This window comes from Melopsittacus undulatus, chromosome 3 (genome assembly GCF_012275295.1).
Source record: "Melopsittacus undulatus isolate bMelUnd1 chromosome 3, bMelUnd1.mat.Z, whole genome shotgun sequence".
NCBI lineage: Eukaryota > Metazoa > Chordata > Aves > Psittaciformes > Psittaculidae > Melopsittacus > Melopsittacus undulatus.
In genome coordinates this window covers 13,097,300-13,125,282 of record NC_047529.1, presented here as the reverse complement: position 1 = coordinate 13,125,282, position 27,983 = coordinate 13,097,300, and the positions used below count along the sequence as shown (strand labels likewise).

At 60.6% G+C, this 27,983-nt stretch overlaps 1 protein-coding gene across 2 annotated transcripts in view; it reads left to right on the top strand.

Annotated features, from left to right (window-relative positions):
• DNMT3A (DNA methyltransferase 3 alpha) overlaps positions 1-22,925 on the top strand; it is a 46,669-nt gene extending 23,744 nt beyond the window's left edge. Inside the window, exons 4-23 of one of the 2 annotated variants that reach the window (XM_034060483.1) lie at positions 161-431; positions 4,319-4,365; positions 5,024-5,170; positions 11,513-11,725; positions 11,837-11,995; positions 12,087-12,194; positions 12,636-12,792; positions 12,986-13,135; positions 13,318-13,362; positions 13,936-14,015; positions 14,203-14,315; positions 15,139-15,322; positions 15,414-15,498; positions 15,851-15,996; positions 16,201-16,291; positions 16,378-16,526; positions 16,606-16,691; positions 17,841-17,910; positions 18,188-18,306; positions 18,393-22,925. In XM_034060483.1, the coding sequence (XP_033916374.1) occupies positions 161-431; positions 4,319-4,365; positions 5,024-5,170; positions 11,513-11,725; positions 11,837-11,995; positions 12,087-12,194; positions 12,636-12,792; positions 12,986-13,135; positions 13,318-13,362; positions 13,936-14,015; positions 14,203-14,315; positions 15,139-15,322; positions 15,414-15,498; positions 15,851-15,996; positions 16,201-16,291; positions 16,378-16,526; positions 16,606-16,691; positions 17,841-17,910; positions 18,188-18,306; positions 18,393-18,534 (2,562 nt within the window). In that variant the 3' untranslated portion in view covers positions 18,535-22,925. Of the gene's footprint in view, positions 1-160; positions 501-4,318; positions 4,366-5,023; positions 5,171-11,512; positions 11,726-11,836; positions 11,996-12,086; positions 12,195-12,635; positions 12,793-12,985; positions 13,136-13,317; positions 13,363-13,935; positions 14,016-14,202; positions 14,316-15,138; positions 15,323-15,413; positions 15,499-15,850; positions 15,997-16,200; positions 16,292-16,377; positions 16,527-16,605; positions 16,692-17,840; positions 17,911-18,187; positions 18,307-18,392 lie in introns of both variants that reach the window. The other variant, XM_034060482.1, reaches the window with a different exon arrangement.
• The last annotated feature ends 5,058 nt before the right edge of the window (positions 22,926-27,983 follow it).

Genomic DNA, 27,983 nt, shown 5'->3' with positions numbered 1-27,983 from the left:
GTACAAATGGCACTGGCCACCCCAAAGTAGTGCAAGGGAGCCTGCCAGGGGGTTTGGTGATGCGGGCATGAGGGCTGGGGGCATGGGCAGGGGTGCAAGCAGATCCATGTCCCCCACTGCCAGCACCCATTGCAGCTCCTTTCCCTCTCCTTCTCCACAGGTGGAAAGCAGTGACACCCCCAAAGACACGGCAGCCGTCCCCAAGTGCCCCCCGCCCTGCCCAGAAGCCAGCCCCGCCGAGCCGCTGCCCAACGGGGACGTGGAGGGGGACAGTGCCCAGTGGAAGGGTGTGGAGGAGAGTGGCACGAGCCCCAAGGGTGGGCGCCCCGAGGAGGACGAGACGGAGAGCCTGCCGGACGGCGAGACGGGCCGGGCGCTGGAGAACGGCCGCTGCACCCCCAAGGAGGGCCTGGACGCCCCGGCCGATGAGGGTGAGCTGGCCCCTTCCGACCCCCAGAAGAAACGCGGGAGGAGGAAACTCCTGGAGGCCACAGAGAAAAGTAAGACCTTAGCATTGAGGGTTCCCCGTTATGGGGCTGTGGCTCTGCCCGCCGTCCCACTGGTGCCTGCTGCACCCTCCGGGGACCCCCAGCATGCCATCACCGGGAGGGGTCCGGGCTGCGGTGGCTCCTGGGCTGGGGAGTGCTGCCACAGGAGGAGGAAGAGCTGAGCCCCTCCATGCCATGTGGAATTTGGGGTGGGGGCAGCAGATCAGAGCAGGGGGCTGCTCTCGCATGCTCATCCTCTCACACCACCCTTCCCCCCAGGCTCTGCTCCCACCAGCAGGAGTAGGGTGGGCAGGAGGGGAGGTCGCTCCTTGCCTTGCGTGGAGCTGGTGAGGGTGCCCCTGCCTGCATGTGAGCCTGCTCTGGAGCGTGCCCATCAGTGCAAGTGCTTGTACTGCTTTGCATGGCAGCCCTGCATGCGCCGGGCAGAGTGGGAGGTGTGTGCATGGTGTGGTCCTGCGGCCACGGTGCTCTGGTGCCGTAGTGCTGGTGCCAGTGCTGCTCCAAGTAGCAGCTCAGCAAAGGCCCTGGTGGGTCCCAGCATGAGCCAGCAGCGGGTTCTCGTGCAATGAAAGCTAATGGCATCCTGGGTTGCATTAGGAGTGTTGCCCACTGGTTAAGGAAACCACTCAGGAGCGCTGGGCCAAGTGCTGGGCTCCCCCAGTGCAAGAGGGACATGGAGAGACTGGAGAAATCCAGCAAAAGGCAGCTAAGGTGCTGGAGGGCCTAGAGCATCTCTGCTGTGAGGAAGGGCTGAGGGAGCCAGGATGGCTCAGCCTGGAGCAGAGCAGGCTCTGAGGGATGGAATCCATGTCTGTAAATACCTGCAGGGAGGGGATGAGTATATATATATGTGTGTCATTTATGTGAGTGTGTCTGGCATGCTGCCTGCCGAGGCCCATGGGGACCTTGCTTCCTGGGGCTTTGCGGGGTCTGTTGCTGGCTCCCAGCCATAGCAGAGTGGCTGCTCACCTGCCCTGGCCATGGCTGCTCACAGGCAGGAGTGGCTGCAGAGAATGAAGCCAGAAAGGGATGCCTGGCTCCAGTGCAGGGCATGGGGGAGCCCAGTGCTGGCCCTGGCTGCCCTTCATGCATGTGCTGGCCTGTGGCCCTGCTGCCACCATCCTTCTTGGTTAGGAGGTGCCTAGCAGTGGGACAGGGCAGCTTGGACCAGCTATGAGTCATGAGGCCCTGGCACAGGGTGCCCAGAGAAGCTGTGGCTGCACCATCCCTGGCAGTGTTCAAGGCCAGGTTGGACAAAGCCCTGTCCTGGAGCAACCTGGTCTAGTGAAAGGTGTCCCTGCCCATGGCAGGGGAATTGGAACTGGATGAGCTTTAAGGTCCCTTGAACCCCAAACCAGTCTGTGATTCTCTGGGCTGGGAGGGGGACCATGCTCTCCCCACAGCAGGGGATGGGCAGAGAGCTGGGGTGTCACAGCACTGTCACTACAGAGTACTGTGGAGAAGGAACAGGGTGGGAGCAACAAGCACCAGGCTCTGGCTCTGGGGGTTTCTCAACCCAGCTCAGCACAGAGACCTCCTGCCGGCCATGCTGAAGAAGGGATGGAGACAAGCAAGGAGGGGCTGGCTGAAGGCGGGTGAGGCAGGGCTGGGGATGGAGACGAGTGATGCAGATGCTGCTGCAGTCACGAGGCACTGAGCAGGCAGCTGAGCGAGTGGAGAAGCCATAGCTGGCAGCATAGTACAGGCAGTCAGGGGGAGCTTGCTGCGCTGGGCATGCTGCAGTTGGGCGTGGGTTGTGGTGCAGCCCCAGCGCCATGCTGACCACAGCAGCTGAAGGGAGCGAGACCAGACAGGCTGAGACCCTGATGTGGGGACCAGTGTGGAATGGGTGGAGACAGCCCCATGGGTACCCTGCTGCCAGCTCCCAAGCATGACAAAGCTCCGGAAGTAGAGACCACCACCAGCAAGTACCACTGGGAATATAAGCACAGTGCTGTGAGCATAGTGCATGAGCATGGGTACCATGACCATGGATGCTGTGAACAGGTCAGGCTTCACCTTCCCACCTTGGGCTAGTGTTCAGCCCAGGTGACATGATCTGCCCATGGGGCCCTTGTGCACAGTGCTCATCCTCCTGCTCTTCTCACCATGCGAGCAGAGCAGCAGCTGCCTCCATTCCTGCCAGGCAGGCTCTTCCCAGTCATCTGGAGGCTCTTGCCTGTCCTCCTCTCTTCTCCAGTGCTTTCCTGCAAACACAACCAGTGTCTGCAGCCATGCACTGCCTGCCCTAGAGCTGCCTGAGGCGCCTTCACTGGGCATGGTGCAAGTGCCCTGGTGATGGTTTTGAAGCAATACCAATGATAAACAGAGACTAACTGGGGGAGCCATAACAGCTTCTGGGAGCTCGCTTCCTTCCCTAGAATCCATTTCCAGCACTTCAGCCATGTCTGTGCATTGTCACCTTCGTGGCTTCTGCCTGATCTTCTCTGCTTCTTGGATTTTCAGGTCCACTGCCTTGTGCTTGGCTGGCCCAAGTGCTCTCCCGAGCACTCTTCTCCATCTCATCCTGCACTCTTGCATCCATTGCTAGATCCTCCTCCATGCACACTGGCTTTTCACCTCTTGCTGCCCCTCTGACCCATCAGGCGCCCGAGGATCTTCCAGCACTGCCCAAGCCAACTTACCAGCTGCTCCATCAGCTCTGCACCCCTTTGCTGTCCCCCTGTCCTTTGCCTGCTGAAATACGCAGTGAGGGAAGGTCTTGTGCAGGATCCTGCCATTGGCTGGTAATTCTGCATCCTGGCCCATCAACACAGCAGAGAACACAGGGCATGGTGCTGCTGCAGGGCACTGGGATGGGCAGGAGCCGAGGCCAGGGGTCTGTGCCTCAGTTTCCCTACCTGAGATCCCCATGCCTGTGGATAGGACCAGGAGGACATATTGTCTGAGCACCCCCAGGGCATGTGCACACTCCTAACCGCAGCACAGAGACAGAAAACTTCTGCTCCCCAGCGTCCCCTGCTGTCCCTTGGCACTCAGAGCAGGGCTCTTCACTGCTCTCCTGCTTGGGCCACGCTGCTTCTGGGGGGACGTCAGCTGCTGCAGAGGGGTTGGGTCCCCATTTGCCAGCTGAAGGGGACGATCTGAGTGTCACACAGGGCTGGGTGGGCAGCAGGGGCCCTGCAGCCTGACAGTGTAGGGACATCACACCCTGCAACAAGGCAGAGTGCATGAGTGCATGTTCAGCAGGTGAGGGGCCACCAGGGGCCCAGCCGAGGTCCTCCCCTGCAGCCCAGCTCTACCAGGGCAGCTGGTGCCCAGCAGCCTGGTGAAGCACAGAACAGAGGTGCCCTCCCTGGTGCAGGGACTCAGCATTGCCCACAGTGAGGCACGGGAGGGTGGGTGCACCCCAGCAGCTCAGGGTGCTTGGAGGTTTGTAACCCCAGAAACAGTCGGGTTATTTTTAGCCACTTTCCTGCTAGTGTCTCAGCAGGTACCTGCAGCACATGAGATGTGCTGATAGCACAGGAAGCCATCGGGGCTTCACGTGCTTCCCCTGCCTGCCCTGGCCCCAGCCCCAGCTGGGGCTGCTCACCCAGACCACCCAAAACCCCTTTGTCAGGGTGTGGGGAGCGGGCACAGCAGCAGCCAGCATACACCCCAGCAGCCAGCATCCCCTAGGGAGCACAGCCCAGGCCTCACACAGCAGTGATGAATGCCATTCCAAAGCCCAGGGCTAGCCCTCATCTGGGTTTGGGGTCCCACGTGGGCCCCTTCTCCCCTGCAGGGGTCTGGGAGGCCCTGTGCCATTGCACCGAGCTGATGGCTGCTCTCTGTTCTGTGTGCAGGCAAGGAAGAGAAGGAAGAAAACAACTTTGACACCCTGAAAATGGAGGCAAGTATGACCCCCCACGGGGGCTGCACCAAGGCACCCGCAGGAGATAGGCAGAGCCCTTCAGGCTAGCAGCCAGCACAGCACACCGAACCATGGAAACTGGCACTCCCTGGCCCAACAGGAACCACTGGGGAGTAGCAGGGATAGGGTCCCCAGTAGAATGGGGGCCCTGGACTCCTGCGCCCTGACACAGTGCTGGCCTCTGAGCTGGAGACCAGGCAACACCAAGCTATGGCCAGGCCAGTGAACCCCCCTCCGTCCACAATGCTTGTGTGGGATGACCCCACACCACACCTGGGTGCAAAGGCAGAGCATGTCATCCTGGGGTAGATCCATGACTGGGATGGTGCTGGCATTGCCAATTGAAGTGCAGCCAGCCCCAGAATGGTGCCTGGCCCTGGTGCATTCAAGTCCTGGTGCAGATGTGGACCAGAGCATGTCTGTGTGTGCACCCAGTCCTCCCCATGCCCATATTCCCCAGTGCATCCCAGCATGCACAAGCAGGGTGCCCACCTCCAACCCCTGCAAGCAGCTCTACCCCATCCTCCCCAGAGCCCTTCCAGTCCCGGGCCGTGGCTCATGTCACGCTGCCATCTCCTGTGCCACAGCAGCACTGGAGCCGCAGCCTTCAGCCTCCTCTCTCTCCCTTCATTGGCAGGGCTCCCGCGGGCGATTGCGGGGCGGGCTGGGCTGGGAATCAAGCCTGCGGCAGCGGCCCATGCAGCGACACACCTTCCAGGCTGGGGACCCCTACTACATCAGCAAGAGGAAGCGGGATGAGTGGCTGGCCCGCTGGAAGAGGGAGGTGAGGATCCGGACGGCACCAGAATGGGCAGGAGGGCAGCACCACAGCACAGTGGCAATGCCAGGATGGGGGGGGCTGTGTAGCGGTGGTGGTCTGAGCACCCCAAACCTTCTGGTGTCTGTAAAGCTTCCACTGATAATTGCATTGCTAATGATGGCATCACTAATGACAGCAGGCAGAGCTCTGGCTAATCAGGGCATGGCACCAGCAGTGCCAGGGTGACCAGCTGCATGAGGGTTGGTCACCTCAGGGTGGGGGCTCAGCTGGGTAGTCCCCCAGCATGCACCATGCCATGGGGCTGGCGTTGGAGTGGGCACTGCCCATGAGACCACTGCGGCGCTGCCACTGCCCTGTCTGCACCGAGGGCTTTGCTTCTCATGCCTATGCCCCCCCCCCGGGAGCCACTGTAAGCCTGGTGTGCACAACCATCGGTGCAGGCAGCGCGGGGCCCTTCCTTCTCCCGTGAGATGTGCCGGGATGGGATGTGCCGTTCCTGACGGTTTCCTGGGGAACCAGCATGAGCCGTGACGCAGCCAAAATCTGCAAAGCTGAGGGCAGCAGCGGGAGGCTGGGGGGCGTCGGGGTCCATGGCATAGGAGCAGGGCTGCAGGCAGGCTGCGGTGCCAGTGGCAGCTCGGGGGATGCCATGGGGGCACCGTGGGAGTCCCATCCCAACCAGTGTCTCTGCCACTCCCCCTGCGCCCTGTTGTCTGCATCATTCCCGGCTGCCAGTGAGTCTCCCAGGCAACAGGTCCCCTCTTGCCATCGCTGCCCTGGCAGTATTTATAGCTCTGCACTGCTGAGCACTGTCATGCTGGCACCACACAGGGCAAGGCCATGATGTTTCCATGGGGCACAGGGCATGGCTGGCACAGCTGCAATGTCCCCACAGGCACAGGGCACTGCTGGCATGGCCATGGTGTCCCCATGTGGCATGGCTGGTAGGGCCAAGGTGGCCATGCCAGAGGATCTTATGGACCAGTTCCACCCATGTTGCCAGGCACAGAGGGACTGGCAACCAGGGTGAGTGGCTCACCACTCTCTGTGGGTTTGTGTGTGGCTGCTGCCACAGGCTCAGGATGTACTGTTGGTGCAGGGGTGGCCCAGGGGGTGCCCTAGACAGAATGCCCCCAGGCACAAGGGGACTGTGTGCCTGGAGGGAGCTTTGTCAAGCACGGGGCTGGGGTCCACATTCACAGCCTCAGCCAAGGGGCACCAGCAATGCAGCTGTTTGCCCACAGCTCCAATGCAGCCGTGCTTGGCTGCCAGTAACACTGCAGATACAGATCCTGTACCATGGCTCAACCATGGGCTGGTGGTGGCTGGTGGCTGTCCCAGCCATGCAGGGCACACCGCAGCCAGGCGCTGCACTGGGGAGGTTGGTGGTTGCAGGCGCCAAGTAACAATTTTCCAACACACGGTTCCCTCGCCAAAACAAAAGCAGATTCAGGTCAGCCAGCAATGGCTCATCAGCCAAAAATAATTGGGAAGAAATGCTTAAAAAGTCAAAATACTTCTTCCAAGGAGTCGTCCCTCCTCAAACAATGCTGAACTTCACCACGCTTCATGCCCTTATTTTTCTAATAAGAATAAGTGTTTTCTTTTCATTACGGGGAGAAAGCCTGAAACGCTTTCAGGCTGTGTTGGCCTTTTCCACCGATCTCAGCTGACACCCAGCACCAATTGTCACTTGGTGGTGGTGTCAGCGATGTGGTCACCAGGGACAGGGAAGTGCCACCCACAGGCTGTGTGGCTTCATCGTGGGGGGAGCATTGCCCTTTTCCCTCCCTCCAATGAGCCCTGTGTGCTAGATGCAGTGCTGGCCAGGCTCTGATATGGCACTGGCCATGCCCTAAAGGGGTTTGGTCCTTTGGGGGTGCCAGGGACCTGGAGGGCTGGGGGACAGGAATGTGTCATGGCCCCCCTTGGCAGCAAACCTGCCTGGCACTGGTGCCAGCCCTGCCTCATCTTGCCAAATTGGAGCCCATGCACACTGTTGAAGCTGTTTCCCTCTGCAGAGGTCCCCAAACCCGTAATCAGTCACCTCTGGGGTGTATTTTTAGCAAGCAAAGCATCTGCAGCACCCATCAGCCAGTCACAGCCACTCCTCATCCCTGGACAGTGCCAGGCCTATCCCATCATGTGCCACCCATGGCAGGGACACCCACTGCCTGTGCCCCAGCACCCCAGCACTGCTCTGGAGCAGAGGCTGCTGAGGGGTCCCAGCAGCTTGGCTGTGGTCACCAGCACTGCTGGGATGGGGACGACCCCCTTTAGCCTTCCCTCCTCTTCCTCACCCCTCACAGCTTCTGAGGGCTATCCCTGCTGCTCACCAGCCCCAGGGTTGCAGACGGAGCTGTAATGTTGAGGTCCAGGCACTGGCCTTTGCCCATCTGTGCTGGGACACACTGGTGTTGTCTGTGCACCCCTAACCCTGTGCCAGCCATGAGGCAGAGAGGGGCTAGAGGTAATAGGGATAGAGCAGACAGTGGAGATAGGATGAGGATGGAGGTGCAGGTAGGATGAGGATAGGGCAGAGGCAGGGGATGGGAATGAAAATGGGGTGAAGATGGAGATGGGGGTAGGGTTAGGGGTGGGATGTGGCAAGGACAGTGGATATAGAAAGGGGGACCAATCTGCAGAGGGACTTTTTACAAAGGCATGTATTGAAAGGATAAGGGGGAATGGCTTTAAGCTGAAAGATGGGGGATTTCGATTAGACATTAAGTTCTTCCCTGTGAGGGTGCTGAGGCCCTGGCACAGGGTGCCCAGAGAAGCTGTGGCTGCCCCATCCCTGGCAGTGTTCAAGGCCAGGTTGGATGGGGCTTGGAGCAACCTGGTCTAGTGGAAGGTGTCCCTGCCTGTGGCAGGGGTTGGAACTGGATGATCTTTAAGGTCCCTTCTAACCCAAACCGTTCTGTGATTCTGTGGGATGGAGATGAAGCTGGGGATGAGCAGAAGATTGAGATAGGGATGGGGTAAGAGATGGGGCAGTGGGATAGTGATGGAGATGGAGAGAAAGATGGGATGGAGCAGGGACAGTGGATGGGGATGGATGGAGATGAGAATGGGGATGGGGGTGGAAATGCAGATGGAGAGGGGGATAGGGATTGAAATGGAGATGGAGATGTAAATGCAGATGGAGATGAGGATGGAGATAAGGATGGGTCAGGGACTGTGGATGGGGATGGGATGGAGAGGAGGATGAGGATGGGGGTGGAGCAAGGACAAGGACAGGGAATGGTGATGGGGGTGGGATGGAGTGGTGATGGGAATTCGGATGAGCAAGAAGCAGGGAATGGAGGTGGTATGTGGCAGGGGCAGAGTCTGGGCAGAGCTGCAGTGGCCCAAGGTCAGGAGGGTTGACTGGATGTGACCATCCCGTGGAGATCCAGCATATCTCTCTAATGACCGTGAATGGGAGATTTCCTCCCTCTGCCTGACTGCTGCCTGTCCCCAGGAGCGAAGCAGAAGCACCCCCACAGCAGGGAGCCAGCCTCTGCTGGGGCTTCCACCCTCCCCTTCCTCATCCCCCCACCCTAACTGCAGCCTTGCCCCAGCTCCTTTCAGGTGCTGCCGGCTCTCCACATGGCCCCTGTGGGTGGCTCAGGCACCTTACAGCACCACAGTGCACAGGGCACCCCTCACCGGGTGTCCCTGCCTGGGGACATGGGTCTCAGCCAGCACCCTGTGACTCCCCATCCCATGGCTTGGGGTGATTTGTTTCATTCCGAGTCCCCAGAGCAGCTCTGTTGCTCTGGCACAGCTACAGGCTGCTGGAGGGGACAGGGTGCCTGTGACCAGAGGGACCAGTGCCACACCGTGCTGCGGGTGTTTGGAGACTCCTGTTGTGTCCTGGGGTCCCTTGGGATGCCAAGAAGTTGCTTTGGGTGCCGCAGTTTGGCCAACATGCCCCATCTGGTCAGGCTGGGGGTTCACAGGGCAGAAGGATTCTGCAGCCACACACACCCCCATCCCACCCCACCCCCAGCCCTCCCAGCTCAGGGGCAGCCCCTGCCCAGGGGTGACAGCCAGCAATCCATCCCTTTGTCCCTCCACTCTGCAACACAGAGGGGTGCCGGAGCTCTGGAGCCACTGCTCTCCGGGACACCAGCAGGCTAGGGTCCCTGGGACCAGCCATCACCCCTCCCCCTCTGGCCCAGGCAGCCAAGCCTATGGGATGCTGGCAGGGTCTGTCCAGGTGATCTGGACCTGGATGAGTGCCATGTCAGTGGGTCCTGTTGGGCTGAACTGGGTGATCTGGTCACAGACCACTGCCATGTGGGTCTGATTAGAACTGAGCCATCTGGGCTCAGAGCAGTGTTTGTGAGTCTGGCTGAACTGAGCCATCTCGTCCCGGACCAGTGCGTGTGGGTCTGGGCTAAGCTGGGTGATCTGGTCCAAGACCAGTGTGGTGTCAGTGTGTGCCAATGGGCTGAAGTGATCTGGACTCAGACCAGTGACCTGTGCGTATGGCTGAACTGGGCCATTTGGTCCCAGACCAGTGCCGTGCCAGTGTGTGCCAATGGGTTGAACTGGGTGATCTGGACTCAGGCCAGTGCTGTGTGGGTATAGTTGAACTAATTGGGCCATTTGGTCCCAGACCAGTACACACAGGCCTGATTGGAACTGGGCCATCTGGTCCTGAACCAGCCCCGGTAGTTCTGGGCTGACCTGAGCCATCTGGTCCCAGAGCAGTGCATGTGGGTCTGTCTGTACAGAACTGGGTTATGTGGTTCCGGACCGGTGCTGTGCGGGTGCGTGGGGTCATGCTGAGCAGTGCCCCAGTACTGCTCCCACACCCGGGTCCGGTGCCCCGGGACCCGGTTCTCGGCCGGGCTGCATGAGGCCAGCGGGGCCAGCGGTTCCGCCCGTAGCCAGGGCAGGGGGTAGGGGGAAGGGCCGGAGCCCCGGGCGGATTCCTGCCGTGACGGGGCCAGGCCCCCTGGAGTGCCGCCGCCCCCCGCCCAGTCCCGTCCCGCCGCACAAAGGGGCCGGGGGGCCGCGGCCCCGGGACAAAAGGCGGCGCGGAGCGGCCCCGCGGCGGGGAGGCTGTCCCAGCCCAGCCCGGACGGGAGCGCTGCCGCCGGCCCGGTGAGTACCGCGGGAGCGGGCCGGGGACTGGGAAGCGGGGAAGGGCCCGCGGTGCGCCAGGCTGCACGGGACCGGACCGACACCAGAGCCGGACCGAGCGGAACCGGGTCACGGTGCGAGCGGGGCCGAGTTGTGCCTGACTGAACTGGGGCCGGCGGAGCCGAGTTAACGAGCGGAGCCGAGGGGAGCCGAGCGGGCCCGAGTGGAACCGAGGTGCGGGCAGGGGGCCGGGCCGGGCTGTCCCCCCGGCGCCGCGCGGCCCCTCCCCGCCGCAGCCAACCAGCCGGGCCGGGAGGCACCATGTGACCCGGGATCCCAGACAAAGAACCGCCAGCTCTGCCCCCGCGGCCCGGCTCGGCTCGGCTCAGTCCGGTTCGGCTCAGTTCGGCTCGGCTCACTCCGGCTCAGTTCGGCTCGGCTCAGTCCGGTCGGCTCAGTCCGGTCAGCTTAGTTCGGCTCGGCTCAGTCCACCTGGCCCCATCCACCTGGCCCCTCTCTGCTCAGCTCGCCCCAGTCTGGCTCGGTTCGGCTCAGTTCGGCTCGGCTCGGCCCGGCCCGCCGCGGCGCCCAGCCCGCATGGGTAGGTGGCCACCGCGGGGAGGGAGGTCCGGCCCGGCCCGGCCCGGCTCGGCATGGCCAGCGCAGTTCAGCACACTCGGCTTGCGGACAGCGAGAGCCTGGGCAAAGGGCGACCGGTGACACGGGTCCGAGGTTCTGGGTGTCTTGGACTGGGACAGAAGGAAAGGGTACCGGGAGGGTGCGGATGGGGCTGCACCTCCAGAGCAGGGGCTCGGGGACAGGGACCCCCCAGGGGACAGGCCACAAGGAGCGGGGTGATGGGGTTGGAGAGTGCAGGAGCCAGGCCAGCCTAGGAAGGGAACGGTGCAGGGAGTCAGGAGCAGTGGCAGCTCCTCTGGCATCGCGGGGGCCCAGGGGTTGTGTCTTGGGGGTCACCCCGCTGGGGACACCCTGCTAAGCTGGGGGCTGGGACAGCCCATTGTGGTGGTGGCTGCCCCATCAGCCCTGAGCCATCCATTCGCAACTGCAGGGGGAGACTGAGGCATGGGAACCAAGGGGAGACAGGGTGATGGGGGCAGAGTAGGAGGGGCATACGTGCCCAGAGAAGCAGTTTGCAGTATCACCAGCTGCTTTTGGGGTGCTGCCAGGCCCCCCTGCCCATGTCTCAGGGTGCAGGTGCACAATGCCCAATAGCCTTGCCCTGACCAGTATAGTGTGTGTGTCCCTCAGGCGGAGAAGAAGGCAAAGGTGATCGCCGTGATGAATGTGGTGGACGAGACGCCACGGACAGAGCCCCAGAAGGAGGAGGAGGCCAGCCCCCCTGCCTCGCAGCAGCCCACAGACCCTGCCTCACCCAACGTGGCCACCACACCTGAGCCGGTGGTGGCTGATGCTGTTGACAAGAACACCTCCAAGTCAGCCGATGACGAGCCAGAGTACGAGGTGAGGGCATGGCTGGCTGGAGAAGGGGGGTCTGTGGGGCTGCTGCCCCCAGGGATGCGGACACCCCTTCCTACCAGCCTCTGACATTCCCACTGTCTCATCATGGCATAGGATGGCCGGGGCTTCGGCATCGGCGAGCTGGTGTGGGGCAAGCTGCGCGGCTTCTCCTGGTGGCCTGGGCGCATCGTCTCCTGGTGGATGACAGGCCGGAGCCGGGCGGCTGAAGGTACTCGCTGGGTGATGTGGTTCGGGGACGGCAAGTTCTCAGTGGTAAGTGGCACCTGCAGCGTGGGGGTCGAGGCAGCCCTCGTGTCCCCAGGCGTTCCCCTATCCCGGCTCATGGCCATGTCCTGTCCCCCAGGTCTGTGTGGAGAAGCTGCTGCCGCTCAGCTCTTTTGCCAGCGCCTTCCATCAGGCCACCTATAATAAGCAGCCCATGTACCGCAAAGCCATCTACGAGGTGCTGCAGGTGAGTGGCACTGGCACCTCCAGCGCCAGAAAGGTAGGGGAACACTGGTGCCCATGGGATGGAGATGTAGGAATAGCAGCCACCCCTTTACTGCACCAGGATCCAGCCCTGCCTTGACTCATGCACCCAGCAGTGTCCTAGAGAGCAGAGTGCCTCTGACAAAGTGGGGTTGTGTGTAGGGGACTCCCTAAGGAGGTTTTGGGGTTCTCTGGGAATCTTGTGTTCCAGCCTGGGGGGATCTGTTGGGGAGATCTCTGGGGAGCTGCTGAAGATGCTGGGGGAGTCCTGGCTTTTTGGGTCTTCTAGCAGTGTTGGGGGTTTCTTGTGAGGCAATATGGGGGTCTTTTGGGGGCTGGGGTCTGCTTGGCTGGGCAGTGCAGTGTCTGGTGGCCCCGTGGAAGGGTGGATGGGTGACAGCTGGTCCTCCTGCTCCCTGGGCAGGTGGCAAGCAGCAGAGCAGGGAAGATCTTTCCGGCGTGCCCTGAGAATGATGAGACGGACACCTCCAAGGTGGTGGAGATCCAGAATAAGCAGATGATCGAGTGGGCCCTGGGCGGCTTCCAGCCCTCTGGCCCCAAGGGCCTGGAGCCCCCCGAAGGTGAGCAGTGTGGGGCTGGACATGGGGCTGTGCCCACGGGACAGGGACCTGCTTGGTTGCCTTGGATGCATCAGGTCTGGCATCGCTGGGGTGGTGTGGGTAGAGGAAGCGCTGTGGGTCCTGGGGGGGGGAGCCCCTGAAGGGTGTGTAGCCCTCAAGACCCCACTGATCGTACTTCACATTGTCCTTGCAGAGGAACGAAACCCCTACAAAGAAGTTTACACGGAGATGTGGGTAGAGCCGGAAGCAGCTGCCTACGCACCACCCCCACCCGCCAAAAAACCCAGGAAAAGCACAACAGAGAAGCCCAAGGTCAAAGAGATCATCGATGAGCGCACCCGAGGTACCACCCAGGGGGTCAGTGGGGTGCAAACACAGGCTTGGTTGGTTGTGACCCTGCCAGGCCTCGCTCCTGGTGCTGGCAGGGCTATGCTTGCCACGGGGGCTGCACAGAGGGGACCTGGCTGGGGCAGGGCTGGTGCCAGGCATTATTCCCCCTCTTCTGACTCTGCTCTCCCTCCCCAGAGCGGCTTGTGTATGAGGTCCGGCAGAAATGCAGGAACATTGAAGGTGAGCATGGGGCAGTAGCTGGCTCTGGGGCTGGGACCCATCCTGTCCCTGTGGATTGGGCTGGGGTGCAGGGTCTCTCCTCATCTGGGTACCAATCCTGGCTACAGGCCTGGGAGCAGCAGGGGGACTCGGGCAGGAGATGGACAAGGCACCAGAGGATTTGCTCGTCCCATTGCTCAGCATGACTGGCAATAGGGACAGCAGCAGCACTGCTCCAGACAGTGGCAGAAACCCTTGTGACACTGTCAGGGACCCTTGGGACACTGCCAGGGGCTGGGGACAGTAGGGCTAGGGCACTAATGGGGGCCAGAATGGGGACAGGGAGGCAGTGGGAGCTCTGCCCCCAGGGTTGGTCCCCATCCCACTGCAGTGGCTTTCCCAGCATTTTGGGGCTGGGAAAGGGCTCTGCCACTCCCCAGTTCAGGGGGTGAAGTTGGGGTGACACAGTCTTGGAGGGGAGAGCATTTTCTAGGGTGGCTGAGAGTTAGGCTGCTCTCCATGCGCTTGGCTCACCCTGGTGTGGAGTGTTGGAGGGTGGTAGATCCTGTAGAAGAACATCTCTTCTCTCCCCAGACATCTGCATCTCGTGTGGGAGCCTCAACGTGACCCTGGAGCATCCTCTATTTATCGGAGGAATGTGCCAAAACTGCAAGGTACAGCACAGCATGGCCAGTGCCACGCGCAGAGGCACAGGTGGATCCCCCCTGACACCCTGTCCCGGAGATGTCCCTGCCAGGAGCTGTCACGGTGTCCTCACAGCATGCCCAGCCTCAGTGGTGTCCTGGCATCTCCGGCATAGGGCTCAGGCTGCACCGAGCTCACACCTTTGTTCTCTCCCAGAACTGCTTCTTGGAGTGCGCATACCAGTACGATGATGACGGCTACCAGTCCTACTGCACCATCTGCTGCGGTGGCCGGGAGGTGCTCATGTGCGGCAACAACAACTGCTGCAGGTCTGGGGAGCCCTCCTGGTGTGGGGCTGGGGAGGTTTTGGTGATGCCTTGTTCCCAGGATGGGGCTGGGGAGGTTTCAGGGTGGTCATGCTCCTGGCATGGGGCTGGGAGGTTTTGGTGATGCTGCAGTTCTGGCATGGGGCTGGGAAGGTTTTCGGAAGGCCTCGTTTTTGGCATGAGACTGGGGAGGTTTTGGTGATGCAATGCTCCTGCCATGGGATTTTGGTGATGCCAGTCCTGGTGTGGGGCTGGGACATTATGCACTCAGTATGAGACTAGGAGTTTTCAGTGGTGTCACAGTGCCAGTGTGGCACTGTGGTGGTGCCCAAGTCCTGGCATGGTGTTTTGGAGGTTTTGGTGATGTCCTAGTCCTGGCATGAGGCTAAAGAGGTTTTGGAGACACCCTGGTCTGTGCGTGGGGCTGGGAGAGGTTTTGGTTATCCCCCAGTCCGAGCTTGAGGCTGGGGAGGTTTTGGTGAAGCCACAGTCTTGGTGTGGCACTGGGGAGGTTTTGGTGTCCCAGTTTGGAGTTCTGGTGATGTCCTAGTACTGGCATGTGGCTGGAGAGATTTTGGTGTTGGTGCAGATCCCAGCTGTGGGTCTTTGTATGGGTCTGGTGAAGGTTTGGGCAGTGCTGCAGGTCCCAGCATGGGTCTGCTGGTCCCAGCATGCCCCTGTGCCACTGGCCTGCAGGGAGCATAGCCACAGCCTGGCCTTAGTCCCACTGGGATGGTGCTGGGGACACTGTCCCCTTGCAGCAGGAATGCTGCCAGAGGGCAACCTAGCAGCAACCTGGCTGCTGACACCATCGCTGCTCCCCCAGGTGCTTCTGTGTGGAGTGCGTGGACCTGCTGGTGGGCCCTGGGGCAGCCCAGGCGGCCATCAAGGAGGACCCCTGGAACTGCTACATGTGTGGCCATAAGGGTGTCTACGGGCTGCTGCGGCGGCGGGAGGACTGGCCCTCACGCCTCCAGATGTTCTTCGCCAACAACCACGACCAGGAGTTTGTGAGTGCCCCTCTGGAAGAACCCCCCCATCCCCAGCTGGGTCTCCACTGCCCTCCACCACCCCACCTGATGCCTTGCCCATGGCTTTCAGGATCCACCGAAGGTGTACCCGCCGGTGCCGGCTGAGAAGAGGAAGCCAATCCGGGTGCTCTCGCTCTTCGATGGCATTGCCACAGGTGAGAGTGAGTCCCTGGCCTGGCAGCCCCTGCAGGCACCCTCCCTGGGACGGAAGGGAGTGGGACAAGCAGCCTGCCTGCCTGGCCTGGGGGTGGAGGGGTCCCGTGCCCATCAGGGTGTCATCAGTGTGTGGACACACCTGTGTCGCCTGTGGGACACCCAGCCAGCTCTTCTGCCCAAGGCCTTTGGGTGCTGTAGGCACCAGAGCAGCATCCCCGGTAGGCAGGGAGGCACTGTAGTGGAGACAGGAATGGGGATGGCATGGGAATGGTGGTGCTGCCAGAGCAGACTGGGACAGGGGGTGGGGGCCCGTTGTCCACATGTCGCCCACCCCAGCCACACTCCCTATAGGCCTGCTGGTGCTGAAGGACCTGGGTATCCAGGTGGACCGCTACATCGCCTCTGAGGTGTGTGAGGACTCCATCACTGTCGGCATGGTGAGGCACCAGGGCAAGATCATGTACGTCGGGGACGTCCGAAATGTCACCCAGAAACACGTACGTCCTGCTGGCTGGCCTCCCCTGTGACTCCCCACTCCCTGCAGGCAGCCCAGCCCCCCAGAGCTCAGCCCCATATCCCCAGGATGGAACCTGTCCCTTGTCCACATGCTGGGCTTCACCATCGTGGCCTCGCACTGTGTCTCCTGAGCCAGCAGCAGCAGTGTCCAGCACCTGGGTCATTGATGGCTCTCCCTCTTGCAGATACAGGAGTGGGGCCCATTCGACCTGGTCATTGGGGGGAGCCCCTGCAACGACCTCTCCATTGTCAACCCAGCCAGGAAGGGGCTCTATGGTAGGTGTCTTCAGTGTTTCCCTGCCACCAGCCTCCACTGCCAGCTCCCATAGCTGACATCAACCCCACTTGCTTTCTCCTTCCAGAGGGCACCGGGCGGCTCTTCTTCGAGTTTTACCGCCTGCTCCATGAAGCCCGGCCCAAGGAGGGTGATGATCGGCCTTTCTTCTGGCTCTTTGAGAACGTGGTGGCCATGGGGGTGAGCGACAAGAGGGACATCTCGCGCTTCCTGGAGGTGAGTGCCAGCGAGTCTCCAAGGATGCCAAGGGTCCTGCAGAGCCCCACTGACTTCTTGCCTCTCCCACTTCTTGCAGTCCAACCCTGTCATGATTGATGCCAAAGAAGTGTCTGCAGCACACAGGGCACGGTACTTCTGGGGGAATCTTCCTGGGATGAACAGGTTGGTGAGAGCACCCAGGAGCCAAGCCACTTGTCTGCATTCTGCGGGGCTAGGGTGTCCAGGAGCCCCTGATCCAGCACTGGGAGGGAGGGAAGGTGCTGCTGGGGCTGCAGAAAAGGCAGGACCCCTGTGGCCTCCCTGATCCAGCTCTTGGGATCTGCTGACCTCCAGCAGTGCTAGGCAAGGGCAGGGGGAACTCATGAAGTGATGCTGGGTGACAGCACACCCCAAAGCCCAGAGTCCCCATAGAGGCATGTCATTCTTTAAGCCCAGCTGGTAACTGAGCACCACACAACTGCTCACTCATCCTCTAACTTAACTGCTCCCTCCCTATCCTCCCCCCCTCTCCAGCACTATGGGGAGGAGAATCAAAGTGTAAACCCCATGGGTTGAGATAACAACAGTTTAATAATTAAAGCGTAATATTATATTATTTTTATAATTGTTAATAATAAGGGAAATAACAAGGGGAGGGAATATAAAACTAAAAAGGGAAAGGGAAAAGAAAATAATAAACAAAATTGATGCACAATGCAATTGCTCATCACCCGCCGACCGATACCCAGCCTGATCCAAGCAGTGATCTGGGCCTTCTGAGTAACTCCCCCCAGTTTCTGTGCTGGTCATGACATGCTGTGGTATGGAATACCCCTTTGGCTAGTTTGGGTCAGGTGTCCTGTCTCTGCTTCCTCCTGGCTTTTTTGCCCTTCCTCACTGGCAGAGCATGAGACTGACAATTCCTTGATCAGAGCAAGCATTACTTAGCAACAGCTAAACCACTGGTGTGTTCTCAGCACTGTTTGCAGACTAAAGCTGAAACACAGCACTGCACCAGCTACTAGGAAGAGAAAAATAACTCTTACAGCTGAAACCAGGACAAGGTGGATGGTCCTGTCCTTCCTCCTTCGTGCTGGTGGGGCAGTGTGCAGCTGCCCTCCATTATCCCAGACTGGGGCCAAGCTGGCACACAACTGGTGGTCATAGGCAGGCTTCCAACAGGATTGGCTGTTGCTCACCATTGTCTGCCACAGCCCCCCAAAACAGCCCTGGCCACCTGACACCCCCCACAAACTGCATCCGGAGACCTGTCCTGTGACAGCATAGGGACATGCACTGCCACCCCCTGCCCAGCCTATCTCTCTTCCCTAGGCCACTCGCATCCACAGTCAACGATAAGCTGGAGCTGCAGGAGTGCCTGGAGCATGGCAGGATAGCAAAGGTCAGCACCAGCAGCACACAGGGTGCAACCGGTGGGAGTGGGGGCATTGCAGGCAAGGGGGCGGTTGGGGTCCTGCAGTGGGGTTCCACAGCCATCCCCAGGTTCCTGGCCTCCTTAGGCTGCTGGGAAGGAGTCCCATGAGCAGGGAGGAGGAGGGACACAGTGGTGGCACTAATACCCCAGAATGGTGCCACCCTGCCTGTGAGCCCCCTGCCAGCCTGGCCAGTGCACCAGGGAGCTCTGTACCCCCAGCATGACAAGCCTGTGCCTCTTGCAGTTCAGCAAAGTGCGAACTATCACCACTCGCTCCAACTCCATCAAGCAGGGCAAGGACCAGCATTTCCCTGTCTTCATGAATGAAAAGGAGGACATCCTGTGGTGCACAGAGATGGAGAGGTACCACGGCTGAATGCGAGTGCACTGGGGGGGAAGTGCCAGCAGTGCCACATCCCCTCCTGACCCCACTCCCCTTGTCCCTGCAGGGTCTTCGGCTTCCCGGTGCATTACACGGACGTGTCCAACATGAGCCGCCTGGCCCGGCAGAGACTGCTTGGCAGATCCTGGAGCGTGCCGGTGATCCGCCACCTCTTTGCTCCCCTGAAGGAATACTTTGCCTGCGTTTAAGAGAGACGGACAGGAACTGGTGACACGGAGCGAGTCAGAAACAAAACCATCCACGCCAACAGAAGTGAAAACACAGAATGAGAGAAGAGTCAGCACCCAGAAGAGAGACGGGATTTCACAGCCCGATGGGAACCCGGCACACGTCTCCCCGAGCGAAAGGGTTCGGTGTCCTCTCCTGAATTTCCAATGTTCAGCTTTTAGCCTATTTAAAAGAAAAAAACCACAAAAAAAAACCAAAACACCACCAACGAAAACAACAACAGAAAAAAAGGCGAACGAAAAAAAAAAAGAAAAAAAAAGGAAAACAAAAAACCAAAACCATTTTTTTTGGGGGGTAACCTTTTCATTTTCCGCTCTTTTCTGGCTGGGTTTTTCTGTTGGTTTGGTTTCCGCTTCTCGGAGCAGCGGGCGAGACGAGACGCCGTCGCCAGCTCTGCTCTCGGAGGAGGGGAAACAGCAGCGGGAAACCCCAGCCGGGAGAGAGGTGGAGGCGAAGGAGAACCCGCTCCGTCGGCGCCGAGCTCGCGGCCCCAGCCGCCGGCCTGGTGAGCTTGTGGGGAGCGCGAAGCGGCAGGGAGGCGCTCGGCCGGCTCCGCAACACCCAGCGACTGAGCCTCACTCTTTTCCACCAGCACCATTCACTGGTGATATGGAGCCAACCCAACTGGCAGGGAAGCCGAGAACACACACACCACAACACACACCTTTTCTACAGTATTTTGGGTGCCTACCACATGGGAAACCTTGAAGAAAGCAAATTCTAGAAGCCGCTGTTACCTCTTGTTTACAGTTTATATATATATGATAGATATGAGATATAGATATATATATATATAAAAGGTACTGTTACTACTGTACAACCTGACTTCATAATGGTGCTTTTAAACAGCGGGGTGAGTCAAGACATCAGCTTCCATGTTGCCTTACGTGCCGGGCCTTTCCGAGCGAGCGGCGCAGGAGGGGGCCGGGGCTGCGGCCGGGCGGGAAGCGTCTCCATCCCGAGTCATGCAATAACCTTTTTCTGTCCTAAAAGGAAGCGCCTCCCTCGGCGGCGGTGGCGGTGGTGCTGGTGGTGGTGGTGGTGGTGGCCGCCCTGCCTGCCTTGCCCGCCACGCGCACAAACGTACTGGTGCTCTTCTGCATACGTGGCGTCCCCGACCAGGCTGGTGCTGGGTGTCCCCCCTCCAACCCGGGGGCAGCAGCAGGGTGCTTCTGCCTGCTTCTGCCTGCAGGTGCTGCCTGCCGGGGCGGCGCGGGGCACAGGTGCTGTGAATCGGGCTCTTGCCGAAAGCCGTGGCTGTGCAGGAGGACGCGGGCAGGGCAGAATGCAGGCAGGGAGGAAGCGCAGGACGGAGCGGTGCTGGAGCGTGGCTGGGGCGCTCCCAGTGCAGGATGAGGACAGCTGCAGGGCCGTGGACCCTGGTGCTACATCCGCGGGTCCGGGCTGGTTGGCAGGAGGGCGATTCCCTGGTGAGACAGGATGGGACCCCAGTGTTGCGCACTGGGTGACTTGAGGCATCGCTCCTCTGTTGGAGTGTGGTTCTGGAGTGACTGTCCCATCAGTGCCCCATGTTCCCTTCCTGGGGCAATGGGTGCCTGTGAGGTGCATGGCGGGCACAGCAGTGTTGGTGTCAAGGGCAGGCAGCTCTGGCTGCAGGGGCCAGGTGCTGCAGTAGTGTTGGCAGTGCAGAGAGGAGCCATGGTGCATGCAGGCAGGTGCTGGCATTGCTGTGGATGGCTACTTGTTTGGCAGCTGTGGGTGCCACAGGAGGACAGTGGGTCTGATATGGTGCAGGGGAATTGCCTCACATCCTCAGTGCCCACTGGGGTGGCCGGATCCTGTGCCTGGCAGGGGCAGGGACTGGTGCTACGGTGCGGGGGGGACTCAAATTGGGTCTCCAGCCCATTGCCGTCTCTTCTCTAACTGTGAAAGGTGCTGAAGGTCTGCAGGCAGGCGGGGTCCGCTGGCTGCTCGGTGCAGGGTGCTGGCTAATGGCAGCGAGCCGCGCTGGCGGCCCCAGGGTGCTGAGAGGTGCTGGGACCGATGGTGGCGGTAAGGGCGAGTGGGGTGGCCCCAGTGCCCCCCATCTCCCCACAGCGCCTGGTGCTACTGGGGGTTTGGAGGAGGCCCCTCTGTCGGTGTGGATGGCGCAGGGAGCTGGGCAGCACAGGGCAGCTGCAGTGGGGGCACCGCGGGGCCCAGCTTTGCCAGTGAGGGTAAAGGAGGTGAGGTGGGATGTGGCCCCCAGCCCTAGGTGCTGAGCTGGGCCTATGGGCTTCAGCTTGGTCCTGGGGCTGGTCTGGCACAGGACTGCTGCAGCAGTGCAGGGTGGGAGCCTTGCATGGCCCTGCAGCACTGCTTGCAGGTCCTGCATGGCCCAAAGCATTTGGTGTAAGTGCTGCATGGCCCTGCAGTACTGTCTGCAGGTTCTGCATGGCCCTGCAGTGTCACATGCAAATCCTACATGGCCTTGCAGCATTGCATGCAAGTCATGCATTGCTCTGCAGCACCACTCGCAGGTCATGCACTGCCCTCCAGCACTATCTGCAGGTCTTGCATGGCCCACAGTGCTGGCTGCAGGTGCCACATGGCTCTGCAGCACTGCATGCGGGTCCTGCACAGCCTTTCAGCATCACATGCGAGTCCTGCATAGCCCTTTAGCATCTCATGCAAGTCTTGCGCAGCCCTGCAGCACTGGCTGCAGGTACTGCACGGCTCTACAGCACTGAGGGCAAGTGCTGCATGGCCCTGCAGTGCTGAGTACGAATCATGCATGGTCCTGCGGCGTTGTGCTTGCAGCACTGCAGCACTGGTTGTAAGTTGTGTGTGATACTGCAGTGCTGGGTGGTGGTCCTGCAAGCCCTGCAGTGCTGGGTGCTGGTGCTACATGGCCCTGCAGGGCTGGGTGCTAGTGCTGCACAATGCTGCAGCACCATTTGCAAGTCCTGCATGGCCTTGCAGCACTGTCTGCAGGTTCTGCATGGCCTTGCAGTGCCAGGTGTGAATCCTGCACAGCTGTGCAGCACCACTGACAGTGCAGTGCCAGTGGGGAGCATGGCACAGCTCTGCAACAGGGCTTGGGGGTCCCTGCTGTGCTGCACCACCCTGGTGCAGCCCTGCAGTGCTTCAATGGGACCCTCAACCCTGCCACACCTTTCATAGGCCAGGTCCCAATCAGTGCTGTGGCATGGCATGCCGGCATGGTGTGGCAATGATGCGTCCCATGCTGCTCTGGCACCCGCTACGGGCACCAGTGGTTGGGATGCCCAGGCAGGTGCCAGAGCCGGTGCCAACGGGAAGCAGGTTCCCGTGGTGGCCCAACTGGAATGGTGCCGGTGCAATGCCGGGCTCGGCTCGGTGGTGCCAGGGGCACGTTGGCGGCGGCGGCAGTGGGGATGCCGGGGAAAGAGTTCAGTTTTTAACGTACCCGACTCACATCTTTTTTTAACAAAAACAGACAAATTTTGTTGCACAGCCCTTAGATGAAAAACGGTAAAAAACAGAGAAAATAAAAAGAAAAATAAGCCTAAATTCCTTAAAATCCGCCGAGGGAGTAGGGGACAAACACGGTGCTAAAACATTTTATTAAAAATATATATTGTTAAATTAAGTCTGCTGTCTGGACAATGACTGTTTTGTTTTCTTGTAGTGGAGTTTCAAAGAGCACTATTATTTTACTCTTATATATTATTATTAAAAAAAAAAAAGGAAAAAAAAAACCGACAAAAACAAAAAGGCATTTTAACTTTGTACTTGAAAACTAAACAAGAGATTTCATGTGTTTTAGCCTAGACATTGAAGTAGCTGACGCTTAACTATTTGTGGGGAATCATGTACTCATACCGAGGGATAAACGCGTAGAGTTCGGTACCCTCCTCTTCCTCCTCTCCTATGATTTGGCTCAGCCTGTGCCCCACCACCACATTCCCAGCCGCCCCGGCTGCTCCCCCCCACCCCAAATCCCTATCCCAAACCTCCCCTTTTTCCTCCCCATTTTATTTTGTGCTTCCCTCTCTCTCGGTTCGTCCCTTCTGTTTTTTGTTGGTTTGTTTTTTTAGGGTCGCTTCTCTATTTATTGCCGCTGAATACTGTGCATCTCACCGTACGGTTCTGGCCCGCGGGGCTGCCCGGCGCTCTGTCGTGTCTGTGTAAGTATTGCTCGTGACATAGCTGTTCTGAACTAATACAAGGTCAATGCGTGCAGCAGATGTAGGAAGTCTGTCCGTTCCGCTTCCATCCCATCCTCCTGATTTATTTCTTTTTTCTTTGGTGCCCAGAAGACTATAATACAGATGAGCTCCTTTCTAATGTACTTGTGCTGGAGAACACTTGAATAAATGTACTGTTTTTGTGCAAAAAAAAAAAGAGAAAAAAAGAGGGAAAAAAAAGAGAAAAAAAATCCTTCCTGTTGTCATGTTCTGTGTCCTCACGGGTTTCCCAGTGTGGGTCTGGGGATTTGGGGGAGGGGATCCAATGGGTGGTGGGGTGCCTGCAGTGGTAGGGTCCCAGCAGCCAATGGGCTCCCAGTGGGGTTCTGGCAGTTGGTGTTGTCCTCATGGGTGGTGGGATTCAGTTGGCAGTGGGGGTGGGCAGTTGGGTCCCAGTGGATGATGGGGTCCCAATGAGTAGTGACCTCCCAGCACATACGGTGGAGTCCAGATGATAGTGGGGTCATGGTGGGTGGTAGGGTCCCAATGGGTGTGGGATCCAGGCAAACTAGGGTTCCCAGTGGGAACTGGGGTTGTGGTAGACAGTGGAGTCCTGGCAGATGTTGGGGTCCCAGCAGATGGTGGGATCCTGGTGACAGTGCAGTGCTAGCAAGTGGTGGGACCATGGCAGGCAATGGGATCCTGGTGACGGTAGGGTCACAGCACAGCAGGGTCCCAGTGTGTAGTGGGATCCAAGAGATGGTAGGGTCTCAGCAGGGAGTTCCTAGTGCTGATGGTGGGGTCCAAGTGGGTGGTGGAATCAAAGCAATGGTGGGGTCCCACTGGGAAGTGAGGTCCTGGTGGACTGTGGGGTCCCAGTGGTTGGTGGGGTCCCAATGGGTGTTGGGGTGCCAGTGGATGATGGGGTCCCAGTGGGGTTCCAGCCATTGGTGGGGTCGCAAGAATGGTGGGGTCCCAGTGGATGGTGGGATTTCGGTTGGCAATGAGGCCCTACTGCAGGTGGTGGGGTCCCAGTTGGTGGTGGGACTCAGGCAATCCCAACTGGCGTCATGGTGGACAATGGGGTCTTGATGGGTGGTGGGGTCCTGGTGAACAATGGGGTCCTGGCAGGTGATGGGATCCTGGTGATGGTGAGGACCTCGCAGGCAGCAGAGTCCCAGTGCAGGTAGTAAATCCCAGTGGATGGTGGGGTCCTGGTGCATGGCAAGGTCACTGAGGAGGACAGTGGGGGCTTTGCTCATGCAATACTGGGCTGTGGAGGTGCAGAGTCCAATGTAAGGTGGAACTCTATGTCTCTGACCCATGAGGACACTGCCCCGTGCTCCTCCTGCCTCAGTTTCCCCTCCAGCTGGCAGCACTGGGTGGGTTGGAAGAGTCCTGGGGACCCCACAGTGCCTGTGCTGGATCCCAAGGTGGTGGGGACCAGAGCATGGCCCAGAGATAGAGCCCAGAAAGGGAGGGAGGGATGCTGGGACTGGGGAAAGCACCCACACCCCACCACCCACACCTCCAGACTGGAGCTGGGCAGGGCAGAGATGGGTGAAACATGACTTGGGACAGGGCTGGAGGAGAAAAACTACCTGAAATGGGGAACAGCCAGTCTGGAGCTCTCCTGAAACACCAGACTACCCAGGGGCTGCACCCAATGGTGCCCAGGGGTTGCTGAGGTCTTTGTGAGCCCATCCCAGTCTTGTCTGGAAGGTGGGGGGCAGATTCCTGAGTGCCACAACAGTGGGTACAAGTCATGAGGTGTTATGGACAAGGGGTGACTGGGGAAAGTCCCCAGTTTGCCAACCATAAACACAGCTTCATTGCCTTTGTGGTCAAGTAAAGTCAGCTGCCCATGTAAACCTCATGGAGTTCATTCAACAAGGCCAAGGGCAAGGTCCTGCAACTGGGTCAGGACAATTCCAAGCACAAATACAGGCTGGGATTGAGAGCAACCCTGAAGAGAAAACCCTGGGGGAGCAGCTCAATGAGAAGCTCCCCATGACCCAGCAGTGTGTGCTTGCAGCCCAGAAACCAACCATGCCCTGGGCTGCATCACCAGCAGTGTGACCAGCAGGTCGAGAGAGGGGATTCTCCCCATCTTCTCTGCTCTGGTGAGAACCCCCCTGCAGTCCTGCATCCAGGTCTGAGGCCCCCACATAAGAAGGATGTGGAGCTGTTGGAGCACATCCAGGCCACAGAGATGCTCTGAGGACTGGAGCACCTCTGCTATGGAGACAGGCTGAGAGAGCTGGGCTGGTTCAGCCTGGAGAAGGCTCCAGGGAGACCTTAGAGCAGCTTCCAGTGCCTAGAGGGGTGAACAAGAAAGCTGGAGAGGGGCTTTTGACAAGGGCCTGTAGGGACAGGACAAGGGGGAATGGCTTTAACCTGACAGAGGGGAGACTGAGATGAGCTCTTAGGCAGCAGTTGTTCCCTGTGAGGGTGTTGAGGCCCTGGCACAGGGTGCCCAGAGAAGCTGTGGCTGCCCCATCCCTGGCAGCGTTCAAGGCCAGGCTGGACGGGGCTTGGAGCAACCTGGTCTGGTGGAAGGTGTCCCTGCTCATCGTATGGGCTTCAAATTGGATGAGCTTTGAGGTCCCTTCCACCCCAAACCATTCTGTGAGTCCATGAAATGCCAAGACCAGCCCTGGCAGTGATACTAACTGGGGGCAGCTCCACTGGGAGGTCCTGGCAGACACAAGCTGAACTTGAGCCCCTAGTTCCCACTCAATGCCACAGATTCTGTGGCTGTATGCAAGGCCTGGGCCAGAGGCACCAAACTGGATCCTTCTGCATCCCATCTCCACATGCCAGCAGCCTGTGGCCTCCATAACAGGCTGTGCTGAGAGCTGCTGGGAGGGACTGGGAGATAGCCAGGCTGTGTGCTGCTGGGCACTGCTGGGCTGTACTAGACATTGCTGTCTGTTACTGGCCATTACTGGGTGTTACAAGGCTGTGCTGGGTGTTGATGGGTCTGCCAGGTGGTACAAGGCACTATTGGGTACTACTGGTCTTTACCGGCTGTTGCTGGGTGTTATTTGTCTGTACTAGGTGTTATTGGGCTGTACTGGGTGTTCCTAGGTGCTGCTGAGGTGTACTGGGTGTTATGGGTTTGTAGTTTGAGAAGCTTATGGGACCGTCACAGATGGCCATGGGGGAGCAGTGGGATACTGTGGGGTGTCAGCGGGTGACACGGGAGGGATGGTGGGTACCACGGGGGTGTCATGGGGGGAAATGTGTTGTTGGGAGGTGCGGGGGGTGCCTGGGGCTCCCGGGGGTCCCAGGGGTCACGGGAGGGCCAGGGGATCCCGAGGGGTCACGGGGTTACTCGGGGCCGTCCCCTCGCGCCTTTGTGCGGGCTCCCGTCGCCACGGCAACGGCGCGGGCAGGTGGCGGGGTCCCGGGCTCCGGCCCCGCCCCGCCCGCTGTCAGTCAGGCCGCGCGCATCTCACCCTGCTGGGGGGCATAAGCCCCGCCCCCAGCCGCGAAGCCGAGCGGCGATTGGCGGACGGGGCGGGCAGGCCCCGCCCCCGCCGCGCAGGTTTGGGTGAGAGGCGATCGCGGACGAGCGGCGCGGCGGGCGCAGCCGGAGCGGGAGCGCAGCGGGAGCGGGAGGTACCGGCGGCACCGGGCGGGGTCGGGCGGCTCCCGCACGGGCGGGACCTGTCCTGTCGAGGCCGTATCGCGACGGGGGGGGGTGATCGTGACAGGTGCATGTATCGCGACAGGCGCGCGTGTCGCGACAGGAGAGGAGGGAGCGTGCCCATGTGCGCCTCGCGGAGGGCTGAGGGGCAGAAAGGCTGCGGGTGGCTCCCACCCGTGCGTGGCCGGTCACCTGTCACGACAAGACGATGCTGTCGCGACAGCGCAAACGGTTATAGCTTCGGCGGGTGTGGCGATGAGGCCGCCCCGCCCGAGGGTCCCGGCTTCTCTGCCGGCCCCGTGTCGCGACCGGGTGCGGAGCAGCAGGTGCACCGGGTGCGGAGGGGCCGGACCAGGGGAGCCGTGGCACGGGCGGGGATCTCGCCGGGCCCGGGCCATTGTTTCACGGGGGCTCCCGGGCGGCCCAGCCCCGCCCCGCCCGGAGCATCCTTTGTGCTGGGCGGCACCGGGCTTTGTCTGCGGGGCCGCCCCGGGGAGGGGGCCGGACTCAGTCCCCCCCCTTTCCCCGTAACCGGGTACCGGGCCCCGCCGCCGCATCCCCGGGGCCGCCCCTCACCCCGGCTCCCCTTGCCTTTCGGTCCCCAGCACCCTGCACCGGGGACCCCTCACCAGCCTCAGTCTGTACCCGGGGACCCCCCATCCGGTCCCGGTCTGGGCCCCCCGCCCCCGGGTGGCAAACCCCAGGGCTCGGTGCCTGCCGCGCCGCCGGCCTGCCGCAGTGACGGCTGCGACGCACCCACCCGGCACGCCCTGGGCTGCGACGGGGACCCCGCAACGGGGCCGGGGGATCCCACCGACCACCGGCACCCTCTGCCGTGGCAGCCACCGGGTGTGGCCGAGCCATGTGCCGTGCCAAGGTGCCCGCGGGGACCTGGTCCGGCTGCTCACAGGCCTGCAGCATCCTGGGTGGCTGGTGCTGGTGGAGCATCCTTGGCCCCCACCCGTCGGTTATGGACCCACGACTCCCCACATCCTTCCCGGGGTGGTGGCTCGCTCACCTCGCACCGGAGCTTGTCCTGGCCGCGGGGTGGTCGGTGGGACCTCAGCAGCTGGGCAGGGATCCCATGTGCAGCACTGCAGCAGGAACACAGCCTGGCCGTGTCCAAAACAGAGCTGGGGCTGGGCTGGGAGGGTCATGGCAGCAGTGACCCCCTCAAGAGGCATCTCCCAGTCTGAGGGGGATGCCAACCAAGGGCAGACAAGGGTGGTCGTGGTTTGGTGTCACCGGTGGTGCTGGTGCTGCCTGGGAGGGACAGTCACCGCACCCAGCTCTGACAAAGGAGGATGCTGGGGGTTGGGGGGGTCACCGACACAGACAAAAGCAGGGATGGTAGAGGGGCCATGTCCATGGCGGGTGCAGGAGCAGCCACCAGCGTCGCTGCACAATGCGGCTCTGTGTGCAGCTTCACCACAGCCCCACCATCCCGGCACAAAGGCCAAGCCCAGCAGCCGCCCAGGCCCAACAGGTGCCCCCTGGCAGCCCCCGTCAGGGCGGGGGTCCCTTTGTCCTGCCGGGGTCACAGCTGTCCCTGCCCGGCAGCCGGCAGGCGCTGTGGGGCCTGCAAGCCCCACGAGATGGCCGTGCTGCTTTGTGTGCCGGGTAGAGCCACCATGGCCCCCTCCTCCCG